General features: G+C 46.2%; 1 protein-coding gene across 15 annotated transcripts in view; it reads left to right on the top strand.

The window, feature by feature from the left end:
* The window catches only part of SHANK3 (SH3 and multiple ankyrin repeat domains 3), a 383,319-nt gene that overhangs the window by 81,125 nt on the left and 283,344 nt on the right, over positions 1-18,850 (top strand). For all 15 annotated transcript variants that reach the window (XM_049813564.1, XM_049813569.1, XM_049813570.1 and 12 more), the window contains 3 exons: positions 15,875-16,026; positions 16,339-16,506; positions 17,625-17,741. In XM_049813564.1, the coding sequence (XP_049669521.1) occupies positions 15,875-16,026; positions 16,339-16,506; positions 17,625-17,741 (437 nt within the window). The remainder of the gene's footprint in view (positions 1-15,874; positions 16,027-16,338; positions 16,507-17,624; positions 17,742-18,850) is intronic.

Consider the following 18,850-nt stretch of genomic DNA (forward strand, 5'->3'; position numbering starts at 1 on the left):
CTATCTATGTGGGCAAAATTGACCCTAGAGAAGTCTGGTCGCTGGAGTGCTGGCTGTTGGGTTGTCTGCAGGCTCCTGGCTGTAAGAACTGAGAATCAGATTCCAGCACATTTTCCTTACTGATGGGGCAGTGAGGGGGGACCTCTCCGCATTTCCCCTGCTGTGAAGTCTCGTAGTCTTGTTCTGAGAGAGGAGTTACTGCTTTTGCTGTTCCTGTTTTAAAGTAATGCAGCTTATTAGTATTTATTATAGAGTTGGACTTCGCTGTGTGATTCATGGGCACGTTTCCAACCCATAAGCAGACCCCAATCTGATGATTAATTTTCTGTGTTTCTGGTTCAGTTGGATGGTTTTTCAGGTTGTTTCTGAAACACTGGCTACTTCTGAAATGTAGTATGTCCAGACTACTTTTCAGCACCACGATCAGGTGGCAGAGTGTGGTGTCATTCACACTATTAACGTCTCTTATCCTCTCAGATAACATGGCTGCATCCGAACTGCTCTTTGGGAACGGCTTCTGCCAGCTCCTGAACTGGGAAGGTGAAAGCTGGTGCAGCCAAACTCTGGCGAGAACCATCTGAACAGCACCTGGGAATTTTTATACTGTTTAATTTGCTGGTGTAGCCACTCTCCCTGAACCTGCCAGAGTGACCTGATGAACAACTGCTCACATGAAAAATAGCTGATAGCATGCAAGTGGGATCACTGTCTGCCGTGTAGCATGTCCAAACAGCTCAGCTCCATGTGGTTTTCATTTTTGCCCAAGACTTTACAAATATTTTGAGGGATCTTCCATTATAAAGAAAGTCCTCCACTCTTCTAAAGCTGATTCAGCTTTCCAGAGTATATTATATTTCAGAGTGCAGCGTGCTGCTTGAAAAGATGCTGTGAGAGTTTTGGATCTGATATGGTTTGAACCCAGATGTTATTTCACAGAAAGGTAGAGGTTTATAGGAGCAGGCTCTTGAGTACTGAAAAGGCTGCGTTAAATATAGAGGGGAAGAAGGAAAAACACCTGACCCAAATAGTTGTTTGGCTCTGGTTCAGAACTGAGGGCAAAACCAGAGTGGGTGCTTTGAGATGTGAAAATAGACTGTTGGAGCAGAGGGAGTCTTGGACACCTCACTTCTGGAGTCCTAATTCTTGTGCAAAAACACTTCATTACTGCCTGTGTTACAATCTGTTTCATGAACGTGAAAGAATGACATAAAACTGCTGTTTGGTATACATAGGTTCCTGGAATTTAAGACCAGATAGAGGTATTGTACCATCTGACCTGGCCTCCTGTATCTTGCAGGGTGCTCTTCACCCTCTGTGTGTGTGTGTGTTCACTAAGCAAAGCTTAAACATGTTTTCCAGAAAGTCATCAATCTTGATTCAGGGAACAGAAGATCCGTGCCTTTCCTTCGTTATTTGGTTAATCACCCTCACTGTTTAAAATTAGTATCTCATTTAAATCTGTGTGCTTCAGCTTCCAGCTGTCGTTATACTTTATCTTCTAGATTAAAAAGCACTTTAGTACCTGGTATGTCTTCACATGAAGGTATTTATACACATGGTAATCAAGTCAACATTCAATCTTCCTTTCCTTAATTAAAGAGAGGCCAAACTCCTCCAGTCTTTCATTTGAAGGTATTTTCTCCAGCTTTCCTGTCATTTTGTGACTTATATGTCAGTACTCCATTTTTGAGAGGTTTTTAAGAATGCGGGTACCAGACGGCCTGCTGTCTGCCTGCGCCACTTGTCACGGGCAGGCACAGCTCTTCCTGCAGGTCCCTGCTCTCCGGCCTCCCGGGGGCGTGCTTGGGAGGGTGAGGGTGATCGCACGTCTCTGGGATGGGACCCCACGTTACAGCCTGCTAGACGGAGGGGTCGGGGGGGTTTCCTTTCCTGTTCCTCCTCCTGTGTTGTGTACTACCCCTGCCTTAACCTGGGGTTGCTTGGCCCATGTCGGCTGAATGAAGTGGAACCACTAAGCGGTTCCTTGCTTTTGAGCTTTGTTTGTTTGGTGGAGGTTGTTTTCCTTCCTGTTGACTTCCCAGGCAGCTGGGGTGGATGATGGAAGAGCATGGCAGGAGTGTGCTGCTCCCCCCCGGGGCCGCCAACCGCAGCAGCGTGGCTGGGGAGGCCCGGCTTGTCCCCCCAGGTGGGAGCATTTCGCCGAGCCATGACCACAGGGTGCAGCTGCTGCAGCCACCCACGGCAGCACGTCTCCTCCCCGATGTGTCACAACTCAAGTGCGTCCTGCCAGGTTTCCATGTCTGTTGTTCTGGTGCTGGGATTGCCCATCCCCAATTGCTTCTAGCACTCTTCCAATCCTTATGGCATCTACAAATCTGATCAGAGATTTGCATTTACTTCAGGATAATTGATGAGGCTCTAGAATAGAGTCAAGTCCAACACCCTGAAGAGCCTCTTCAACACCCACGTGATTGGCCACGTTCCCCAGTGACCACTCTGACTGCTGCTCTTCAGCTGGATTTTTGTTCATTTGGAACATGCCTGACTGACATTTTATACCACTCATTTTTAATGTCATGTAGGACTCAGCCAAGCGTGAGTCCTACATCAATGCAGCTATCTGCATCAGTCAGACTTGTAATTTACCAAGGAAAGGAATTACGTTTGAGTAGGAAGACCTGTTTACTGTAAAGGTTGATTGGGCAATATTAATAATGTAGGTATTCTTTAATGCTGTGTCAATTAAATTCCAAATCAATTTTCCCAGCATTTTCCCAGGATCAGTGTTATTTTTCTGACTTGTAGTTTCATGGATCGTTTTACTTGACCCTTTTTGAACACTGGCCTGACAGCTTTTCTACTGGTCTTTTTGAACGTCCCAATGTTTCAAAATTTATTAAACTTTAACTTTTTTGGGACCAAGAAGATCTTCAGGGAGAAGATAAGGAGGGTGACATACAACACTCACCAGATATAAACAATTTATTCAAACTTGGGTAGCTCATGCCAAAAATCCATATTTGGTAATGGAGAGGAAAATGTATTTCCATAGCAGCAACGTAAAAAATAAATGATTTGTCATTTTGCTCTCTGTATTTATTAGCAATTATACACTATCATTTGCCTAGTGACTGACTGGCTTGCACAGGGGCTTGGAAGTCACTGTGGTATTATCAAATTTAAACAACAGCAGCAAAACCTCTCTCTGATAGTCCTTTGCCAGGCCAAATGTGGATTTCTGTACTCCTATGTCATTTGTTCTTGTTATTATTCTTCACTTTCTAATTTTTGGTTCATATTGACCACTATCTGTTTCATCACATCCTGTTGTTAGAGTTGTCTCTGTGACTGCTGCCATCACTTCACTGCTGACCTGGGAGAGGCACATGGCAGCGGTTCTCTTTGATTTATGGGGTTGTAGTTCTGAGTCACACAGAAATTGTTCTTGAACGCTTCCCCGTTGCCTTTTACTTTTTAATTTTAAACCTCCCACATTTCCTATGATCGATTACCTAATGTAATTTCCCTTGCTTGATTCCCTTAGGAAGCATCAAACATTCACCTGACTAGTTGGGACTTCCTTCTTTCCACGTCATCCCTAGTTGACTAGAGAGTAGTTAGGTATTTAGCAGATTTTTTTTCATTACGTTGAGGTCCAAAGTAGCATTCCCTTGTGTTGGAGTGAAACAGTATCTATACAAAAGTGATCAGTTTTCTCCTTTTTAGAAAATGAAATGAAATTTTATTGCTTGTTGGATGGGACACCCAGCATTTTCCTTCAAGTTGAAGTTGCCCTGATAGTGCAAATGTTAATTTATACAACTTGGAGACAAACACTTAGAAGTTAATGCATTTTTTTTTTTTTTTTTTTAGTTAGTAGTCTGCAACAAAATCTTATGAAGGACCTTTTAACTTATTACTTCAGACGCTAATCCACATGCATTGAAAGTCCTGTTCTGAATAATCAGTGGCCGTATGATAGATGATGGGATTTTAATGTAAACTCTTTCCCTGGTCCTCCTTGCCCACTCAGTACTTTCTCATTCTTGTAACAAGGAGGCATCCTTAATATTCTAAAATGGTGTAATTGTCTGTAGATTTCAGTACTGACAATTATATCACAGTTCATATTACCAGTAAAAGCAGTCCACATCCTTTTTCTTGTCATCCAGCCCCCTAGCATTTTGGAATGAGCAAAGAGGAATTAAAAAAATATAAATCTTCCTCACAGTCTTTGTCAAATGGGTTTGATTACTTCTGACACGCTGCATTTGTGCTGTGTGTCCCTCTTTGGAATCATTTTGCTTGTGTTCTTAGTTTAACATCTTCCGAATCACTCCACCTATTTCTCAGCCAAGATCATTATCTCACCTCTCAGTGGAGTGCGGTTCCCTAAGAATCCTCCAGAACGGGATGGTGTTCTCTAAACCCAACGTTCTCAGTTTTGTTCCCATCATGTGGCTGGTGAGTCCCAGTGTTTTTTGCCTGCTGTCTTCTCTTGCTTGTACGACTGAAGGGATCTTTGGGATAAGCATGTGGGCTTTTCTGTCCTTCAGCTTTCCTTCCATGTCCTTGTGCGCCCTTACTAGCAAATTTCTGCCCTTTAATTTCACAGTTTTGTCTAGCACTAAAGGAAAATTGTGGGCTCTGCTCATCTTCCGTGTTCAGACATGTAAATACAAGTGCTGCTGGATGGTTCCCATTCCCTTGGCCAGACTTCCAGTTTGTGGTGAAGGGCACCCAGACATGTTTTGGCAGCTGGCCTGGAGTCGGTCACCTGGACTGGGCACTTCATGCAAAGGAGTCCAAGACATCAGCGTGGACCTGGCAGGCTCGGTGTGGGTCTTACTGAAAGCAAATAGAGATCATAGAAAGTAAAATATATTTGACTTTTTTTAAAAAAAAACATTTCACTTCTGGCCATAACAGTAATGAATACAGAGTTAGACTAGGAAAGAGAACTGTCTCAAACTACCTTCTCCATCCCTCTTTGATGTACCCATTTTGCTTTGTTTTGGACATGGGTGTTTGTGTAGTAACTGCTTGCTCCTCCTAGCCAGGTTCCTCGCAGAGGTGCTGATCATGGTTGATACTCCTGTTCTGTTGCCCGTCTTGATGCTCTGCTCTCCTGCTTTCTCTGTCTCCCCTGTTCCCTCCCTGCAGATCCTTCTCCTTGGGCTGCCTCGAGGGCTGGCTCCTGAGTCTAGCGGTCCAGCTGTCCTCCCGTAAGTGTTCATATTTCAGATGTTGCACAATGGTGCAAAGTGTCCTTCTGATCCATATCTTTCATATGCAGGACTGGTTCTTCCCCTCTTAGAAAGGAAAGCATGGTGCATCCAGCTTGGCATAGCTCTTCGTGCAGCTGGAATAGATCCATGCCTGAAAAGAAGAAACCATACACCCTATGAAACTTCTCTTTGGCAGTCCCATTTTCAATGGACTTGTTTACTAAACTAGAATTTCCTGAGTTGATGGATGAAAGATGAGGAAGAGGCAGGGACCCTACGCAGCAGAGTGTGAGAACAGCGTTATGGACCGTGTGGTCTCATAACAGTATCACCAGTCAGTCATGCTGGTACAGTTTGGTGCTATGTGTGCGCAGTGTTGTGATACTGCTACACTGTCACTGCGTTGCTGATCCCTGAGGGAAATGCAAGCAGCAATGTTCTCTGTGGTCTCTTCATGGGGCTGCAGCTTGGTGGGTGTCACTGTTGTTGTTGCTTGCCACTTTTGCAGTGCTTGGGGGGAAAATAACGCAAGTGGCCTTGCTGATAGTGGTAGGACCTCAGAATCCTTAAACTGGGACTCTTCCAGATAGACTGTCCAAAGGATAGGGGCCCTGCTATGATGTGGTCATCTCTAGCTCCGTTTATTGTTTCAATGCCTGTAGGGTTTCTTTGGATATATAGCCAAGACACTGAATTTGGAGGCATTGTATGTGGTTGTACTGCCTTTCTGATGAGGTGGAGCTCAGGCAATGAAGGTACATAGCAATTCCCATCAAGGAAAAGTTTCTGGAGTTTATCATGGACTTCTGGTTCCAACTTGCGTCCCTTCTGTTCCTCTGCAAGAAGATAAAATAGTTATCTCAAGTACCTAATTATGCAATTACCCCAAGTTTTGGGAAAAAAAGTGGCTCATTTTTACTGAAAAATGTTAGGCAAGACTTCTGTGAAGAGCTGAGCTAGCATGCTGGGATGGAGGCCCTCCAAGCGTAGGGTAGTGACAAACAGTGGAGGAAGGCTGGGGGAGGCAACCTCTTCAACCAGCACAACTGCAGTTAGAAGAGGATTTTTTAACAAGCCTTCAGAGTGTTCCCATGTAAAATTGCACTGATGTAATTTATGGTATGAATTTTAAAGGCTGCACAAAGATGTGTAGACAGTTATTTTAATATGAATAACTTAAAGTTGGTTTGGAATAGGCTTAACAAATAGCTCTTTTATCAAAATAAATATCTTTGGGCTATTTTTCTTTAGTTTAGCTTCCCCCCCCCCCCCCCCCCCCTTTTTTTTTTAAAGTAAACATCTGTACGCTTGCAGCACATATGGATGGAGCCTTAGGTTAGAATTCTGTGCACAAACCCATGAGGAAAAGCAAGATTAGAAAGGATACTTGCCTCTCTACCTTCTGATAAAGGTCTTAGTATTACAAGAAGCCAACAGTGGTATGCTCAGTGTTAAAAACCCAGCAGCAGTACATGGTGTACAAGTACTGCATCTTTGTGGTGTCTGACTTGTTTAACTAGAGGCCTCTTCCTGTTTCCTATCAAAGCTTTTTTGCTGTTGTTAAGACCCCAGTGCATTTTTATCTGAACTTTAGGGTACTGGGCGGAGAGACAGCAAATTATTTTTCTCAGATTATTTGTTTTCCACTACAAGTTTTCATACTGCCCGTTATGGGAGTATGTTAAGCAGTATGATTGACGCGTGTCAGTTGTGATACTTTTTTGTACCATCTTGTCCTGGGAGAAAATAAATATACATATGTGCAGGATAGCATTTTATTTTGGTGAATGGTAAAGTAAAAATGTAATTGTTATGTGTCCTTCTTGCTCTGTCTTTGTGTTAGCTAAGCCAAGGGTGATGGATGGAAGAATATTTTGTCTAGTAGTTTTATATTCAAGGGGTCTAACCAGGTCTCAGTCTCCAATGGAGGAGCTCTGCTAAAATGAGCATGTCCAGTTGCTGAGGTTAGTCAAAGGAGGAGGCTGTTGGCTTGCCCAAACTGGGAAGGACACTGGGACTTGCCAGACACAGGAAACCTGGGAATGGAGGGAGCTGCTGAGGATGAAGCCAGTGAAGTCTTGTTGCATGACACCATCTCCTTGCCAGTCCCTGCGGAAGCAGAGAAAGGGTGGAGAGAGAAAGGAGAGCATTAATTTAATACTTAATATCCTTGTCCAGAATGGGGAAGAGCCTTGGTGATTTGGACGTTGATTATGCCAAGGCTGAGCTTAGTTCAAGAACTGGTTTCTGTGCCTACAGTTCTGGACAGAACCTGACTGGGTTTGTAGGAGCTGCCTTTTTCATTATGCTTGCTCTTAAAGCTTTACTTGCAGGCTGTGGGGAAGCCTTCCTGTTGAAGCACAGAAGCCTTCAATATGGTTATTGCATCCAAACTCATCTGTGAATCGAGAGGTGCCTGGGAATTACCCTCTGGGACCCCGTGTTCCCTCCAGCTGGCCAGGGAGATCTGCAGATGTGCCCAAGCTTCCCACGGCAAAGCCCCATGGCATGGCAGCCAGCGTTGCTGTGACCTCATCTCTGAGATGAGGAGTAATGCTATGAATGTGGTTTTTTTCCTCTTCTGGGAAGTGGGGAGCTCTTGCAGACCAGGCTGCTGTGCACTCCCTGCATGCAGGGACAGCCCCGAGAGCCAGCGGGAGCCTGGACCGGCACCGTGCAGTGGGGGTAAGAATCACTGGTTGTCATCCCTGCCTCCTGTCCAGCCAGCAATCGTGGAAACCACCTTTTTCCAACTGAATTCAGCAGAAGCGTGCCCAGAGACATTTAGGGACGAAGGCGCAGACTATGTCACCTTACAGGCAGAGGCAGAAGAGCTCATAACATGTCCCCATGGAGCTGAGAGGGTTTGGCAAAGCACAGGGAGGCTGTTTGCCCCCAAAGCCTGTGGGGCAAGGAGGTTTTCTGCCTCTCTGAATGCCAGGTCAGATGGTGATGTGGCCAATGTTAAATACTGAACTAACAGTGTCTTTGCTCCATCCCTTCAGCCCATAGCGATATTCAAGTGTAACAGCCAAAGCAGAGACAGTTACCAGTAATAAATCTTTCTCTGGCACTCCACTTTATGAAGACAGCAATGCCACAAACTTCCATAAATGTTCCCTATTCAGGAGCCATCCCTCATTGCACCATCTCCAGGAAGCCAAAATCTTTTGGATCTTGTGGTTTTGTTTTTTGGCTTTGGTCTTCTTCAGCTTCTCAGGGACGTTTTGAACATCCTTGTTCCACGTCCTCCTGAAACAGTGCTCCTCTTCATCTTTGCCAGGAGATGCCTGCCTGGCCCATCAACCAGGGAATCTGGTAAAACCTGAAACTAAAGAGGTTACAAACACGGGGACGAAACACCCTCTTCCCAAAAGGTCTTAGAGTTTTCTTGCCTACTGCTCTGAATCTCCTTTAAAGACCTGCAAGGGTACTCTTCATGGAGAGAGAAAAGGCCACTTTGCTGCCAAGTCAAGCCTCCTCTCTCCCAGATACTTTGAAAACCTTAGTCTTTCCTTGGTTGGGAATACTTCTGTACTGAATTTTTAACCCAGAGCTTTCAGGTTTATCAGTAAATTGATGGGACTGTGGGCAGGTATCCAACTAAGATTTCAAGAGAAGGCATAAATAAATGATGTTGTTTCCAGTGCTTGGTATTTAGCAGAGATAGAAAAAGCTGCAGAGCACAAGTCCTATTCTTAACTCTCAGCCATCCTTTACAAAATCACTGTAGTAAATCTACTCTCCTTTTAGGCAGAACAGCACTGCTATTAGCAATGCTCTTTTATCCACTGTGTCTCTAGGGATGAGTCTACCAGGGATATTGCAAATAGGCCCTGACACAAAATGCTCCTTTCTGTGTGGCCAGGTCTTCAGCAGCTTGGATAATTACAAACACCATTTATTCTCCTTCCTTGTATGCAAGTGGAGGGGGGGGGGGCACCCGAACCCTTGAGGTTTTAGAAATTCAGCCCTTCAGCAGCTAAAGCCTTCTTCATCCACTCCTGTGCAACACAAGTGTTCCCTTCATCCCCATCTGAAGGCAGTTTGTGACCATTCTGCTGATTTTGAAGCAGTGAATGCATTATTACTGTCTCAAAGACTCTGCAGTATAGATTCCTAATAAAAATGATTCATCCTCTTCTCAGTTTCTGTAACCTTTTCTTCTACCTCTCTTGACCTGGGGAAAAAGTTATCCCTGCAGAAATGATTTGTGGGTCATTATCCATGATCCTATTCAACACAGGAAAAGTAATAGCCTTATCTGCAGCCTGCTAGATTTTCCCGAAAGCAGAGGTCTCCTCTTGCTCATGAACTATTTCTTTTAAAGGAGAGAAGTCATATAACCCTGCCTGAGGTTTAAATTCTAGTGGTTCAGAAGGGGATATATGTGTGTTGTAGATGAGAAGGATGATGCACGTTTGCTCAGTTCATCTGGGCCACCACCACAATACCTGTGCTTAATCTCAGTTTCTCTTTCTAGCATGTGCTGTTCTTTCTTTTCCCAGGACACGCAGCAGCTGCTCTCTGGGACTTGTCATCCAAGTTGTCCATGTTAGGAGGGAAACATTTCCCTTCTGCCATTAGCCCATTTGTATTTCTAACATCAGTGCTAGGTTTGCTGGAGGCACTGGGGGTTTGCAGCCCGGTTACACCAGGGTCCCCTCATGCTTTGTCTGTGCAGGTGTTGCACGCTTGTCCTGTGCTGAATTCTGAACAGAGTAGTTCCCTTGCATGCAGGTAGTGCATGGGACGAGCTCCCTGAGGCCAGATGGACTTCCCTGGTTGGAGGAATGTTCTTCTGCAGAGTTAAATCGTTAATGGACTTCAAATAACACTGGCTGCACTGTAAAATATTCTGTGCTTTGTGGTGCCATCCTCACAGCAGAGCCAACAGGAAGATAAGGCATCGTCACAGCCTCTTCAGCGCAAAACCTGGTATCTTCATTTAAGCTGCTTTTGGGAGTGGTTTTAAGCTGCACTGAGGCAGCTGAAGTGCAGCACATGTTCCCCTTCCCCTGACTCTGCTTCGGTGAGAGGGCAGAGAAGAGCCACGTCTTAAACTGCTGCAGCCCAATTTGCCATTGTTCATGTTTCAGTGCTGCAGGATTGCTGGAAGATATTCTAGGAAAGATTAACTGTCTTTGAAAGGGATTAAAAGAAAAAATTCACAGTTGCTTCCTGCAGGTACATTTTAAGGGTGTAAAAAAAAAATGCTTGAGAAGTTACTGTTATTCTAAAATTAGACCCAAGCCTGAGTGATAGTTTTGGCATGTAGAAAAGAGGAAGGCAATCCTCAATATTTAACATAGGGTGGCAACTGGGGAGCAGCGGGAGAATGAGAGGAAATCATTGCATTTACAAAGTATTCTTGACTGTGTGTAGTGATACAGACTGTAGCCCCAATATGATGTGAGGACAAAGAAAGAGCAGCAGGAATAAGTAATTGGGGAGAAATACTTGCTGTGCATGACAGTGCTTTCTCAACCTTCTGCTTACTGTTAGGAAGAAACCCCTCTGCCCAAGGTGCAGGGAGCTTGCTCCTCCTCTGCTTTGGCTGTGCTGTATCCAGACTGCTACCTGTGGCATAATGCATTCAAGGTACACATGTGCAATTACTTGATTAACAACCTGAATAACTCACATTCATACATATTTTCTCTTGTTTTCAATTTTAGTAGCTGAAAGTTACAGCTGAAAGTGCTGGTTCAGCCAGGAGTTGTGGTTAGAGGGGGGAAGCACTGGATGAAACTCCAATGGCTTGTGATTTGTATAGTTATTGTCCTCAGTTTAAAATCACTTGATCTAGTTGCTTTAAACCTTTTTTTTAAGCAAACTGGTGGCATCTCTTTGAATTGAATGTGCAACTGGAGATTAATGAAAAATGATATGTTTGCATTCAACTGAAATTGGAGATGAAATGTCATCTTGTAATGTTTTCACCTACAGCTGAAAAATACTACGACGGTGTTCTACTTACAGGTGGTATTTGTCATAGGCAGATATTTTCTGTTATTGTATACTATAGGTCTGCACAGGAACACTGTGTAGACAGTAACTCACCTCTCCAGTAGCTTGCATGAAAACTTTCATATCAAGCCTGTTGTCATCTCAACTTGAACAGAGGTTCTCCCTTTTCCTAAATGATAAATTAAATCCTGGAGTAACAGGTGGGTTCTTTTTTTTTAAGTTTGTTGGTTTTTTTGTTTTGTTTTGTTTTGTTTTTTAAATTCTGGTATCAGAGCAGAGAGGTTGTTCCTGCTCCTGTTGGAGCACTAGCTGGGGTTTCTCACCTTCCCTCGCTGCCTTTGCCTTGCCACATGAATTCCAGTTCTTAAGACACCCCTAGAATGTGAGGAGCTGTAGAGAATGCGAGGCTGTAGAGGAGCATCCACACCGTGTGTCACTAGAGGAGCATCCACACCGTGTGACATGGTGACCATCCTCTGAAGTTGTCTCTTTGCTGCCAGCTTCTGGGGTGTGTGTGGATAACACCTGATCCAGAGCCCAGACGGCTGCGTTGGCAGGAGTGGGGATCTCCGTCCAGTTCTGGGTATGGGAGCTCAGGTGTTTTATTCCACAGCGCAGCCTTGTTTTGATTCATTGCTTTCACAGAAGTGACCAGCCTGAGGACTGCCAGAATACCTCTTTTGCAATTAAAACACTAGTGATGCTTTTCATCCTAAGCTTCTTTTAGCGGAACCAAGAGTAAAATGTAGTTACAAGACAAAAACCTAGAGAAAGCACTCCTTTAAGTGGAGCAGAAATGAACTTCTGCAAGCTTTCCTGGACCTGGACCTGCTTCGTGCTGCAGCTGCCAGAGCCGAGTGCTGTCCGGTAGTGTCCTGCTCCAGCGGTGCCCCAGGCTGTGCCACTCTTGCCAGTCAGGCTGCTGGATTGCAAGGGTGCCCCTTCCACAAGGAAATCCTCTGAGAAGTTCGCCCTCTGCTTCCCTACAACCCACTGGTTAAAGGAACAGTCCCACTAGCACCTTTTCAGACCTGGACCGTCTGACCTGCTCCTTCCTCAGGCTCCCGTTCCTCAGACCACCAGTGGTGCTCCCAAGTACAGCTCTCATTTGCTGGCCCCGATTTGCTGATGCAGATTTTGGCTGCAGAATTTAACCCCTCTCAGGAGTCAGGAGCACTGGAGCAGTTGCCATGCACAGCTGGGTGCTGGCTTTGCTATGCAAGCACTTCCCGTTAGAGCAGTTCATTGAGCGTCAGTGGGAGGACTGGTTTCAACCCCACACTGTGGAGCTCGGCTGCCTGACAGCCCAAAGGCAGAGTCCAATCTGCAGCTCCTTCTTATGTCCATTAATGAGTTTCTTATGCTGTGCAACGTGCAATGCGTTGTCTTGCTGGTTCTTGTTTTCTGCTACGGATCTTGTGCACTTATTAGTTAATTACTTTAAGCATATATTTGGATACGCACGTTTCCAAGAATTAACAGAGTGTAATCACTAAAATCTTAGATTAGAGAGTGATTAGATTAGATTTAGTGAGCAAATTGCTAGCTGCAGTTCATTCAGTGCATCTTGAAATGCTCTATTTGGACCTTTCTCAGTCTTCAGGATTCAAGATAACGTGATAGATTTTTCAATTGCATTTGGCATATTAATAACTGAGACTAAAGGAAGATTTGAAGCCTTGTTTTCTGTGTCTTTTGCCTGTTTGAAAAGTTTGTCTCATTTAAACTGAGATATTGAAAAAAGACCAGTGATTTAACTGCCTGTGGAAATGGAGGTAGGTGCCTGGAGCAGGGACTGATGAGTATGGTTTGTAGCAGATACTGAAGTTTCTAGCAGTCTTGAGTTCTTATCACACTGTAAGGGCCAAATATGTGCTCTCAAAATAATTAAAAATATCCATAAATAAGGAAGAGATTTTATAGAAATTATGGTGAAAAAGCAGTAACTGAAAGTCAGTGATAATGACAGAAAGTAAAGCAATGGTATTTGGCACAGAAGATAAGTGATGGTCCTTAAGAGACCATAACTTCACAAGACTCTCCTCTTTAGCTTCCCTTTGCCTTCAGCTGGAGGTGGCCCCAGCTAAAGAGCTGGGGTGTGAGAGCTGTGGAGCTGCACAGCACGTGGTTTTGGTGTTGGTGGAGAGAAGGAGAAAGGCTTCCCTGCCGCAGGAGCTCACCCACGGTCACCTGCTCTTCATCTCCCTTGGTGTGCAGTGGGTGTGTGAATCGTGACCCCTGCACCCCCATCCTGCTTTGGTGGAGGAGCGGACTGTGCTTCCACCGTGGCCACCCAGCTCTTCTGAACCACAGAAACCACAGCCATGTCTCTGTGTGCTCCACCAAGGTCTTCCAAGAACCTCCCCCGGCACCACATCAGCAGTGCATCCATTCGTCTGTTAGTGGTGACAAGTGGTGGCATTTTCCACCGTTTCTTGTGCTGTGCCTGGCACTGCTCTCTCCCAGGGGCTGCGCGTGGTGTGAGAAGGGATGCAGACCATTACCAGTAACCCTCCACCAAACTCTTATCTTCACAGCTGTTGCTGAGCTAAGGAAATATTTCCACTGCTTATTCTTGGGTGATGTTGCTAGTTGTGTAGACACTATTATATTCCCATGTAGTACGTATGTTGTTACAATGGTAATTACCTTCATGTTAAAAATGCATCCTTTATTTTCTAGCTATAAAGCATTGCACCTGTCCTCTGCTAAAGTTTGACATTGGGCAATGAATGCATTAAGCCTTTTTATTTATTATACCATTGACTTTGCCGTATATAACAACATAGAGTGTGTGTGTGTGAACTTTCTTAGAGATTACTTCCTATTTTCTTCCAGATTGTTGTTAAAAATGATTGACAGTATTGAGCTGAGGACAGGTCCTTAGAAGACCCAGCTGTAACTTTTTCATTTACTAGTGATTCCTCTTATTGGTGAACCCATCTTTAATCCTCTTGACAACATTCTTCAGTAATCTTCGTTTTTATATGGTGTCTTGTAGCACAAAACCCAGAGAATTTTAGCAAAGCCACAGAACCTTGTCTGACCTCTGCCTGTCTTGTTTAAAAATTTGGCTAATAGCAATGCTCTAAAATTAATATTTATATGCTTTTTTATTTGTATCTCAAACAATTTTATTATTCTCATTTAAATAGTTATTTCTACTAAACTGAGACATTTTAATTTATGTGCAAATTAGGTACCTTTCTAAAAAATACATGACTCTCTCTCTAGCTGATGGCATCTTATTTTAGCTAGTGCCCGCATTGCTCCATTTGTGGTATGGGGGATTTGGATGTAAGGACCTAGGGATTTGCTTGAGAAAGGAGACTTTTTTTTTGAAGGGGGGTAGTACTGCACTCCAAAGAAAAAAAATTTATTTAATTATAATCAAAATGTTCAGAAAAACATTTTGTCTCTTAAGGAGACTTTAATCATTTTGTATCAAAGAACAGGTTTTTTCCTTCTTTGTGCTATCAAATCAGCCTGTAGATAGGTAAGCAGGGTCCTTTTGCAGCTCAGATCTCCCTAACACGGTCAGGGTAGGACAGAACCCCCCTCCTGTGTCAGCACCATGGCCCCTACCCAAGGAGAGGTCCTTCACACCAGTCCATGCGAGACCCATGGCAGGGTCCTGCAGGCACAGGCAGGCGAGCTGTGCTTCTAGCTTGCACACGTGTCAGGTTAGCATTTGGCTGAGAGGTGGACGCTGAAATCTGGTCCTTGAGGGAAAGGTGTTGGAAGAGGCTTTGCCCCTCCGGCACAGAGGTGCCTTCCTGCATTCTGGAGCTGCACGCACCGATAGAGAGCAGCGGATGTGCATTGGGGCTGCTGCTCCCACCCGAAAAACAAAAGCAGAGGGTGGCTGGGGGTTCGTGGGGGTGCACTGCTGAAGGGTATTTCCATAGTTCTTCCACTGTCTGCTTGAATTATATCCCTAAGTGGAGCAAGTCCTACACACTGGGCAGTCCTGGGAGTCGGTACTGTTTCCTCGTTGGAGCTGGGAGTGAACCAGTTTGTGCAGGCTCTGCTGAGTGACAAGCCAGGCTCCTCAGAGGCAGGGGATGGGGTTGCACAGATGGAGGGGCCTTCCTCCCATTTGGGATGAGTGTTTCAGGTTTGGAGCTTGCTGCTGGTGATGTGAGGCGGTGAGGAACAGCTGTGGGATAGCTGTGCGCAAAGGGGCTCAGGACAGATCTGTGGGTGCTGGTGATGGTGCTGGGGTGCCTAGCTGTGTGTCTCCCCCCAGAACAGCAGCCCCTTCTCCATGCCTTGCTGCAGGGAAAACCGGAATGAGGATACCAATTTTCACCCCCTTCTCCTTCTCCCCTTTGTATAAAGGATGTCTCCAGATAGTGCTTTCCTGCAGTATAAGAGGCAGCAATGGCGTTCCTGCCATTCATTAAACTGCCAGTGCTTTCCTTCCCCTTCTCCTCTGCAGGACTCTCATCAGCACTCAAAAGAAACTGATGGGCAGCCTCCCGCCGGCTCAGACCGTGCATGCATGGTGTTCGGGAAGACCACTGGTGCCTGAGCGGGGCTGGGAGTGGACATGGGGTTTGGTGCAGCTCCCTTGAGGGGAGCAGGGAGTACCCCATTTTGCTGGAGCCTGGGCAGGAGACGTGGCTGAGCGAGAGGCCAGTGGTGCTGTGGGGCCCGCTGACGGAGTGGGTGCTCCCGCAGTTCTCACCCGTCTCTCTCCCGGGACTGTGCAGAGTGTCCCCTGACCGCGGCCGCTCAGCTGGAGCTCAGCGCCGAGATGATCAAGGCACTGCGCAACGGGGGAGCGCACCTGGATTTCCGGACGCGGGAGGGAATGACAGCTCTTCACAAGGCCGTCCGGTGCCGCAACCACGCGGCGCTGCTGGTGAGTCAGGGGAGCCGCTGCGGGGGGCTCTCCCTCCCTGCTGCTCTGTGCCCCGGCACCGGCTCCTCCTCCTACCCCATCCAGGCTGCTGGCAGGGTTATGCCCTCCCTAGGCCAAAGCATCTCTCGCGTTGCTGTCGGGGAGCACAGCCCAGTACAAAAGCGTGGCCTTCACAACGTGAGCCTTGTGCGGAAGACGGGGCGAGCACTGCCTGCTGCTGTGGCTGGAGCATTCCCGGACCCTCTGCGGGGCAGGTTTCCCTAATGCACGGCTGCCTGAAGCCACAGAGCGAGGCAGGCAATTCTCTTGCAGACGCTGCTGGACCTGGGTGCCTCCCCGGACTACAAGGACAGCCGGGGGCTGACGCCACTGTACCACAGTGCCATGGTGGGGGGGGATCCCTACTGCTGCGAGCTCCTGCTGCACGACTATGCCCGGCTTGGCTGCATGGATGAGAACGGCTGGCAGGAGATCCACCAGGTAGGCTGGACGGTGGGACAGGATCTGGATGGGGTGACCGCTGTCCTGCTGCCAATGGAGGGGCTTGACTCATCCCCTCAGGTGCCGCAGGGATGCAGTGTCCTGGTGGGCAGTGGAGGCACTGCTTGGCAGGGGTGGCTGGGACAGCGAGCCAGGCTCCTGCGTGGAGGACTTGCACATGGTGTGCCAGCTGTGGCTCCCATCCGAGGCCAATGCTTAGGCTGTTCTATTCTGGCCTTGGTCAGTAGTGTCTGGGATCCTCCCAGATTATGACTGGCTCATAGGATAGTGCTTTGGGACTCGGCCCAATGCCTGAGGCATCCTGGTTCCAAACCACAGTTGTATCTGTCCCTGTTGTACACATTGACAAGTGGATTTGGCGTAGGGAAGACATGAGCTAGAGGTTAGGGGACCTGAGCTGGCTTTGTGCTTCAAGACTGAGACCCTTTGGAAGAACGGAGTAAGTGCTGGCTTTTCCTAGAGTCCCCTTGTCTTGGACCATTGGGAGGGCAAGTTGTCTTTGGACCCATGGCTTCCTGAAGCACCCAGCTGTGAGGTCTCCGCAGGGTGGATGAGTACTGGCACAGCTAAGGATGAATGCATGAGAATGAAAAAACAAGAGATGCGTGTTTGTGATCTTGTTTCACTGGATATGACTGTCCTTCTTCCTGCCTCCATCCTACCTTGCCTTGGGAGATCTTTGAGGACTGCTGGTCTTGGGATGGACCAGAGAGGAAAATACCACACCATTTAACTAGAGGTGTGGGGCTATTGCCCTCCTCTTTGCCTGCTTGTGCTTCAGGGCTTCTTTTCACTGGATAATTATACAGAGATATCAGAGAGTCTGGAGGAGGGCCTAGTACCAGTATGATACTGATCCCAAATTTGAAATTGGTGTAGAGGTAATTTGTCTGACAAGTATTCAGATGTACGTTGCTTTAAGGAGCAGCAGCGTGTGTGCATGCATGTTTATGGGACTTTTCAGGTTACAAGTCCGGCCTGATTCTACTTTTCTAGCATGGATGAAGCCAGCAGAGGATGTTATGGGATTTATCATCTTCCTGCTGCTGCTTGATTTTCTTTTTCTATTTCTTTTTTCCATTTTGCATTTTGAGCAGGCATGTCGCTATGGGCACGTTCAGCACCTGGAGCATCTTCTCTTCTATGGAGCTGATATGACTGCACAGAATGCCTCAGGAAACACCGCTCTTCATATTTGTGCTCTCTATAACCAGGTACACCTGTGTGATTTGGGGCATGAGAACAAGAAAGTGTAGATGGGGCACCAGCCTGCCTGAGACAGAGAGAGAGAGAGCACAACATTGGGCTGAGGAACCTTCTCATTGCTATTTCTGTTCCCAGACTCAGCAAAGTTCTTCTGAATTGTGTCCATGCTCTGTCCTGAGATGAGGCTGTTTCTGTTTGTAGCACCAGCCTGACTTTGGATTTCTCGAGAGGCAGGTGGCCAGAGAAGAGTCCATGGTTTAATCTGTTCCCATTCCCAAGATGTTTTTACTGATTTGCTGCCTAACACATTCTGTAGTTTTTCCTCTGGTTCCTATTCCTCCTTCACAGCAAGCCCCCATCACTGGTTGGGGGGGAGCAGTTTGCCTGGGTGGAGAGTGCTAATTTGGCCCAGGTGCTCACATTTAATTTGAGACACGCACCTGCATGAGGTGAGGTTTGTTGAGCACATCCTGTGGCTTTCACTCTGCTCTGGGGAAGGTGTGTGGGCTGGGGTCCTGTCCTTTTCACAAATAGCCCTAAATTCTTACTACTAATTTCTGAATTTTGAAGAAGACTGCCCAGGCAACATAGGGCACCATTTCTCTTTTATTTTCTGTGTGGTCACTAACCTCAGTTCAGGAGAAATTGAGGGTGGTGGAAGAGTTGTCTGATCTTGCACACCCACCATTCTCTTTCTGAGATGCAGAGGTCAGTATCTAGGGATTTCTCCTGTAGGTCTTGTTTCTTCTTGGAGATTTTATGTGTTGTATTATGTGTTGTGGTTATAAAGGGAATTTTCAGTTCTGAGGTGTCTATACTTTAAAAATTGAATACTGTTACGTTTTGCAATAGACAGTGGTACATTGAGGCTGATTTGCAGCTTGTTAGGTGGTAGGTATGTTCTGCACATTGAGGACTTGTACCCTGTCCACTGGGGTGGGTGGGTAGAGCAGCATTAAAGAGTAGAGGGGCTCATAAACATGTTGAATTAACATCATTCAAAAACACAGAGCATGCAAAACAAAACCAATAAAAGGCTTTAGGAAATAGCAATACCTGGGAACATGTGGTGGCCACTGTTTCCGTAGCTGTGCTCTTGGGCTGGTGTTTAGGCATG

Source organism: Accipiter gentilis, chromosome 11 (assembly GCF_929443795.1).
Source record: "Accipiter gentilis chromosome 11, bAccGen1.1, whole genome shotgun sequence".
Taxonomy (NCBI): domain Eukaryota; kingdom Metazoa; phylum Chordata; class Aves; order Accipitriformes; family Accipitridae; genus Astur; species Astur gentilis.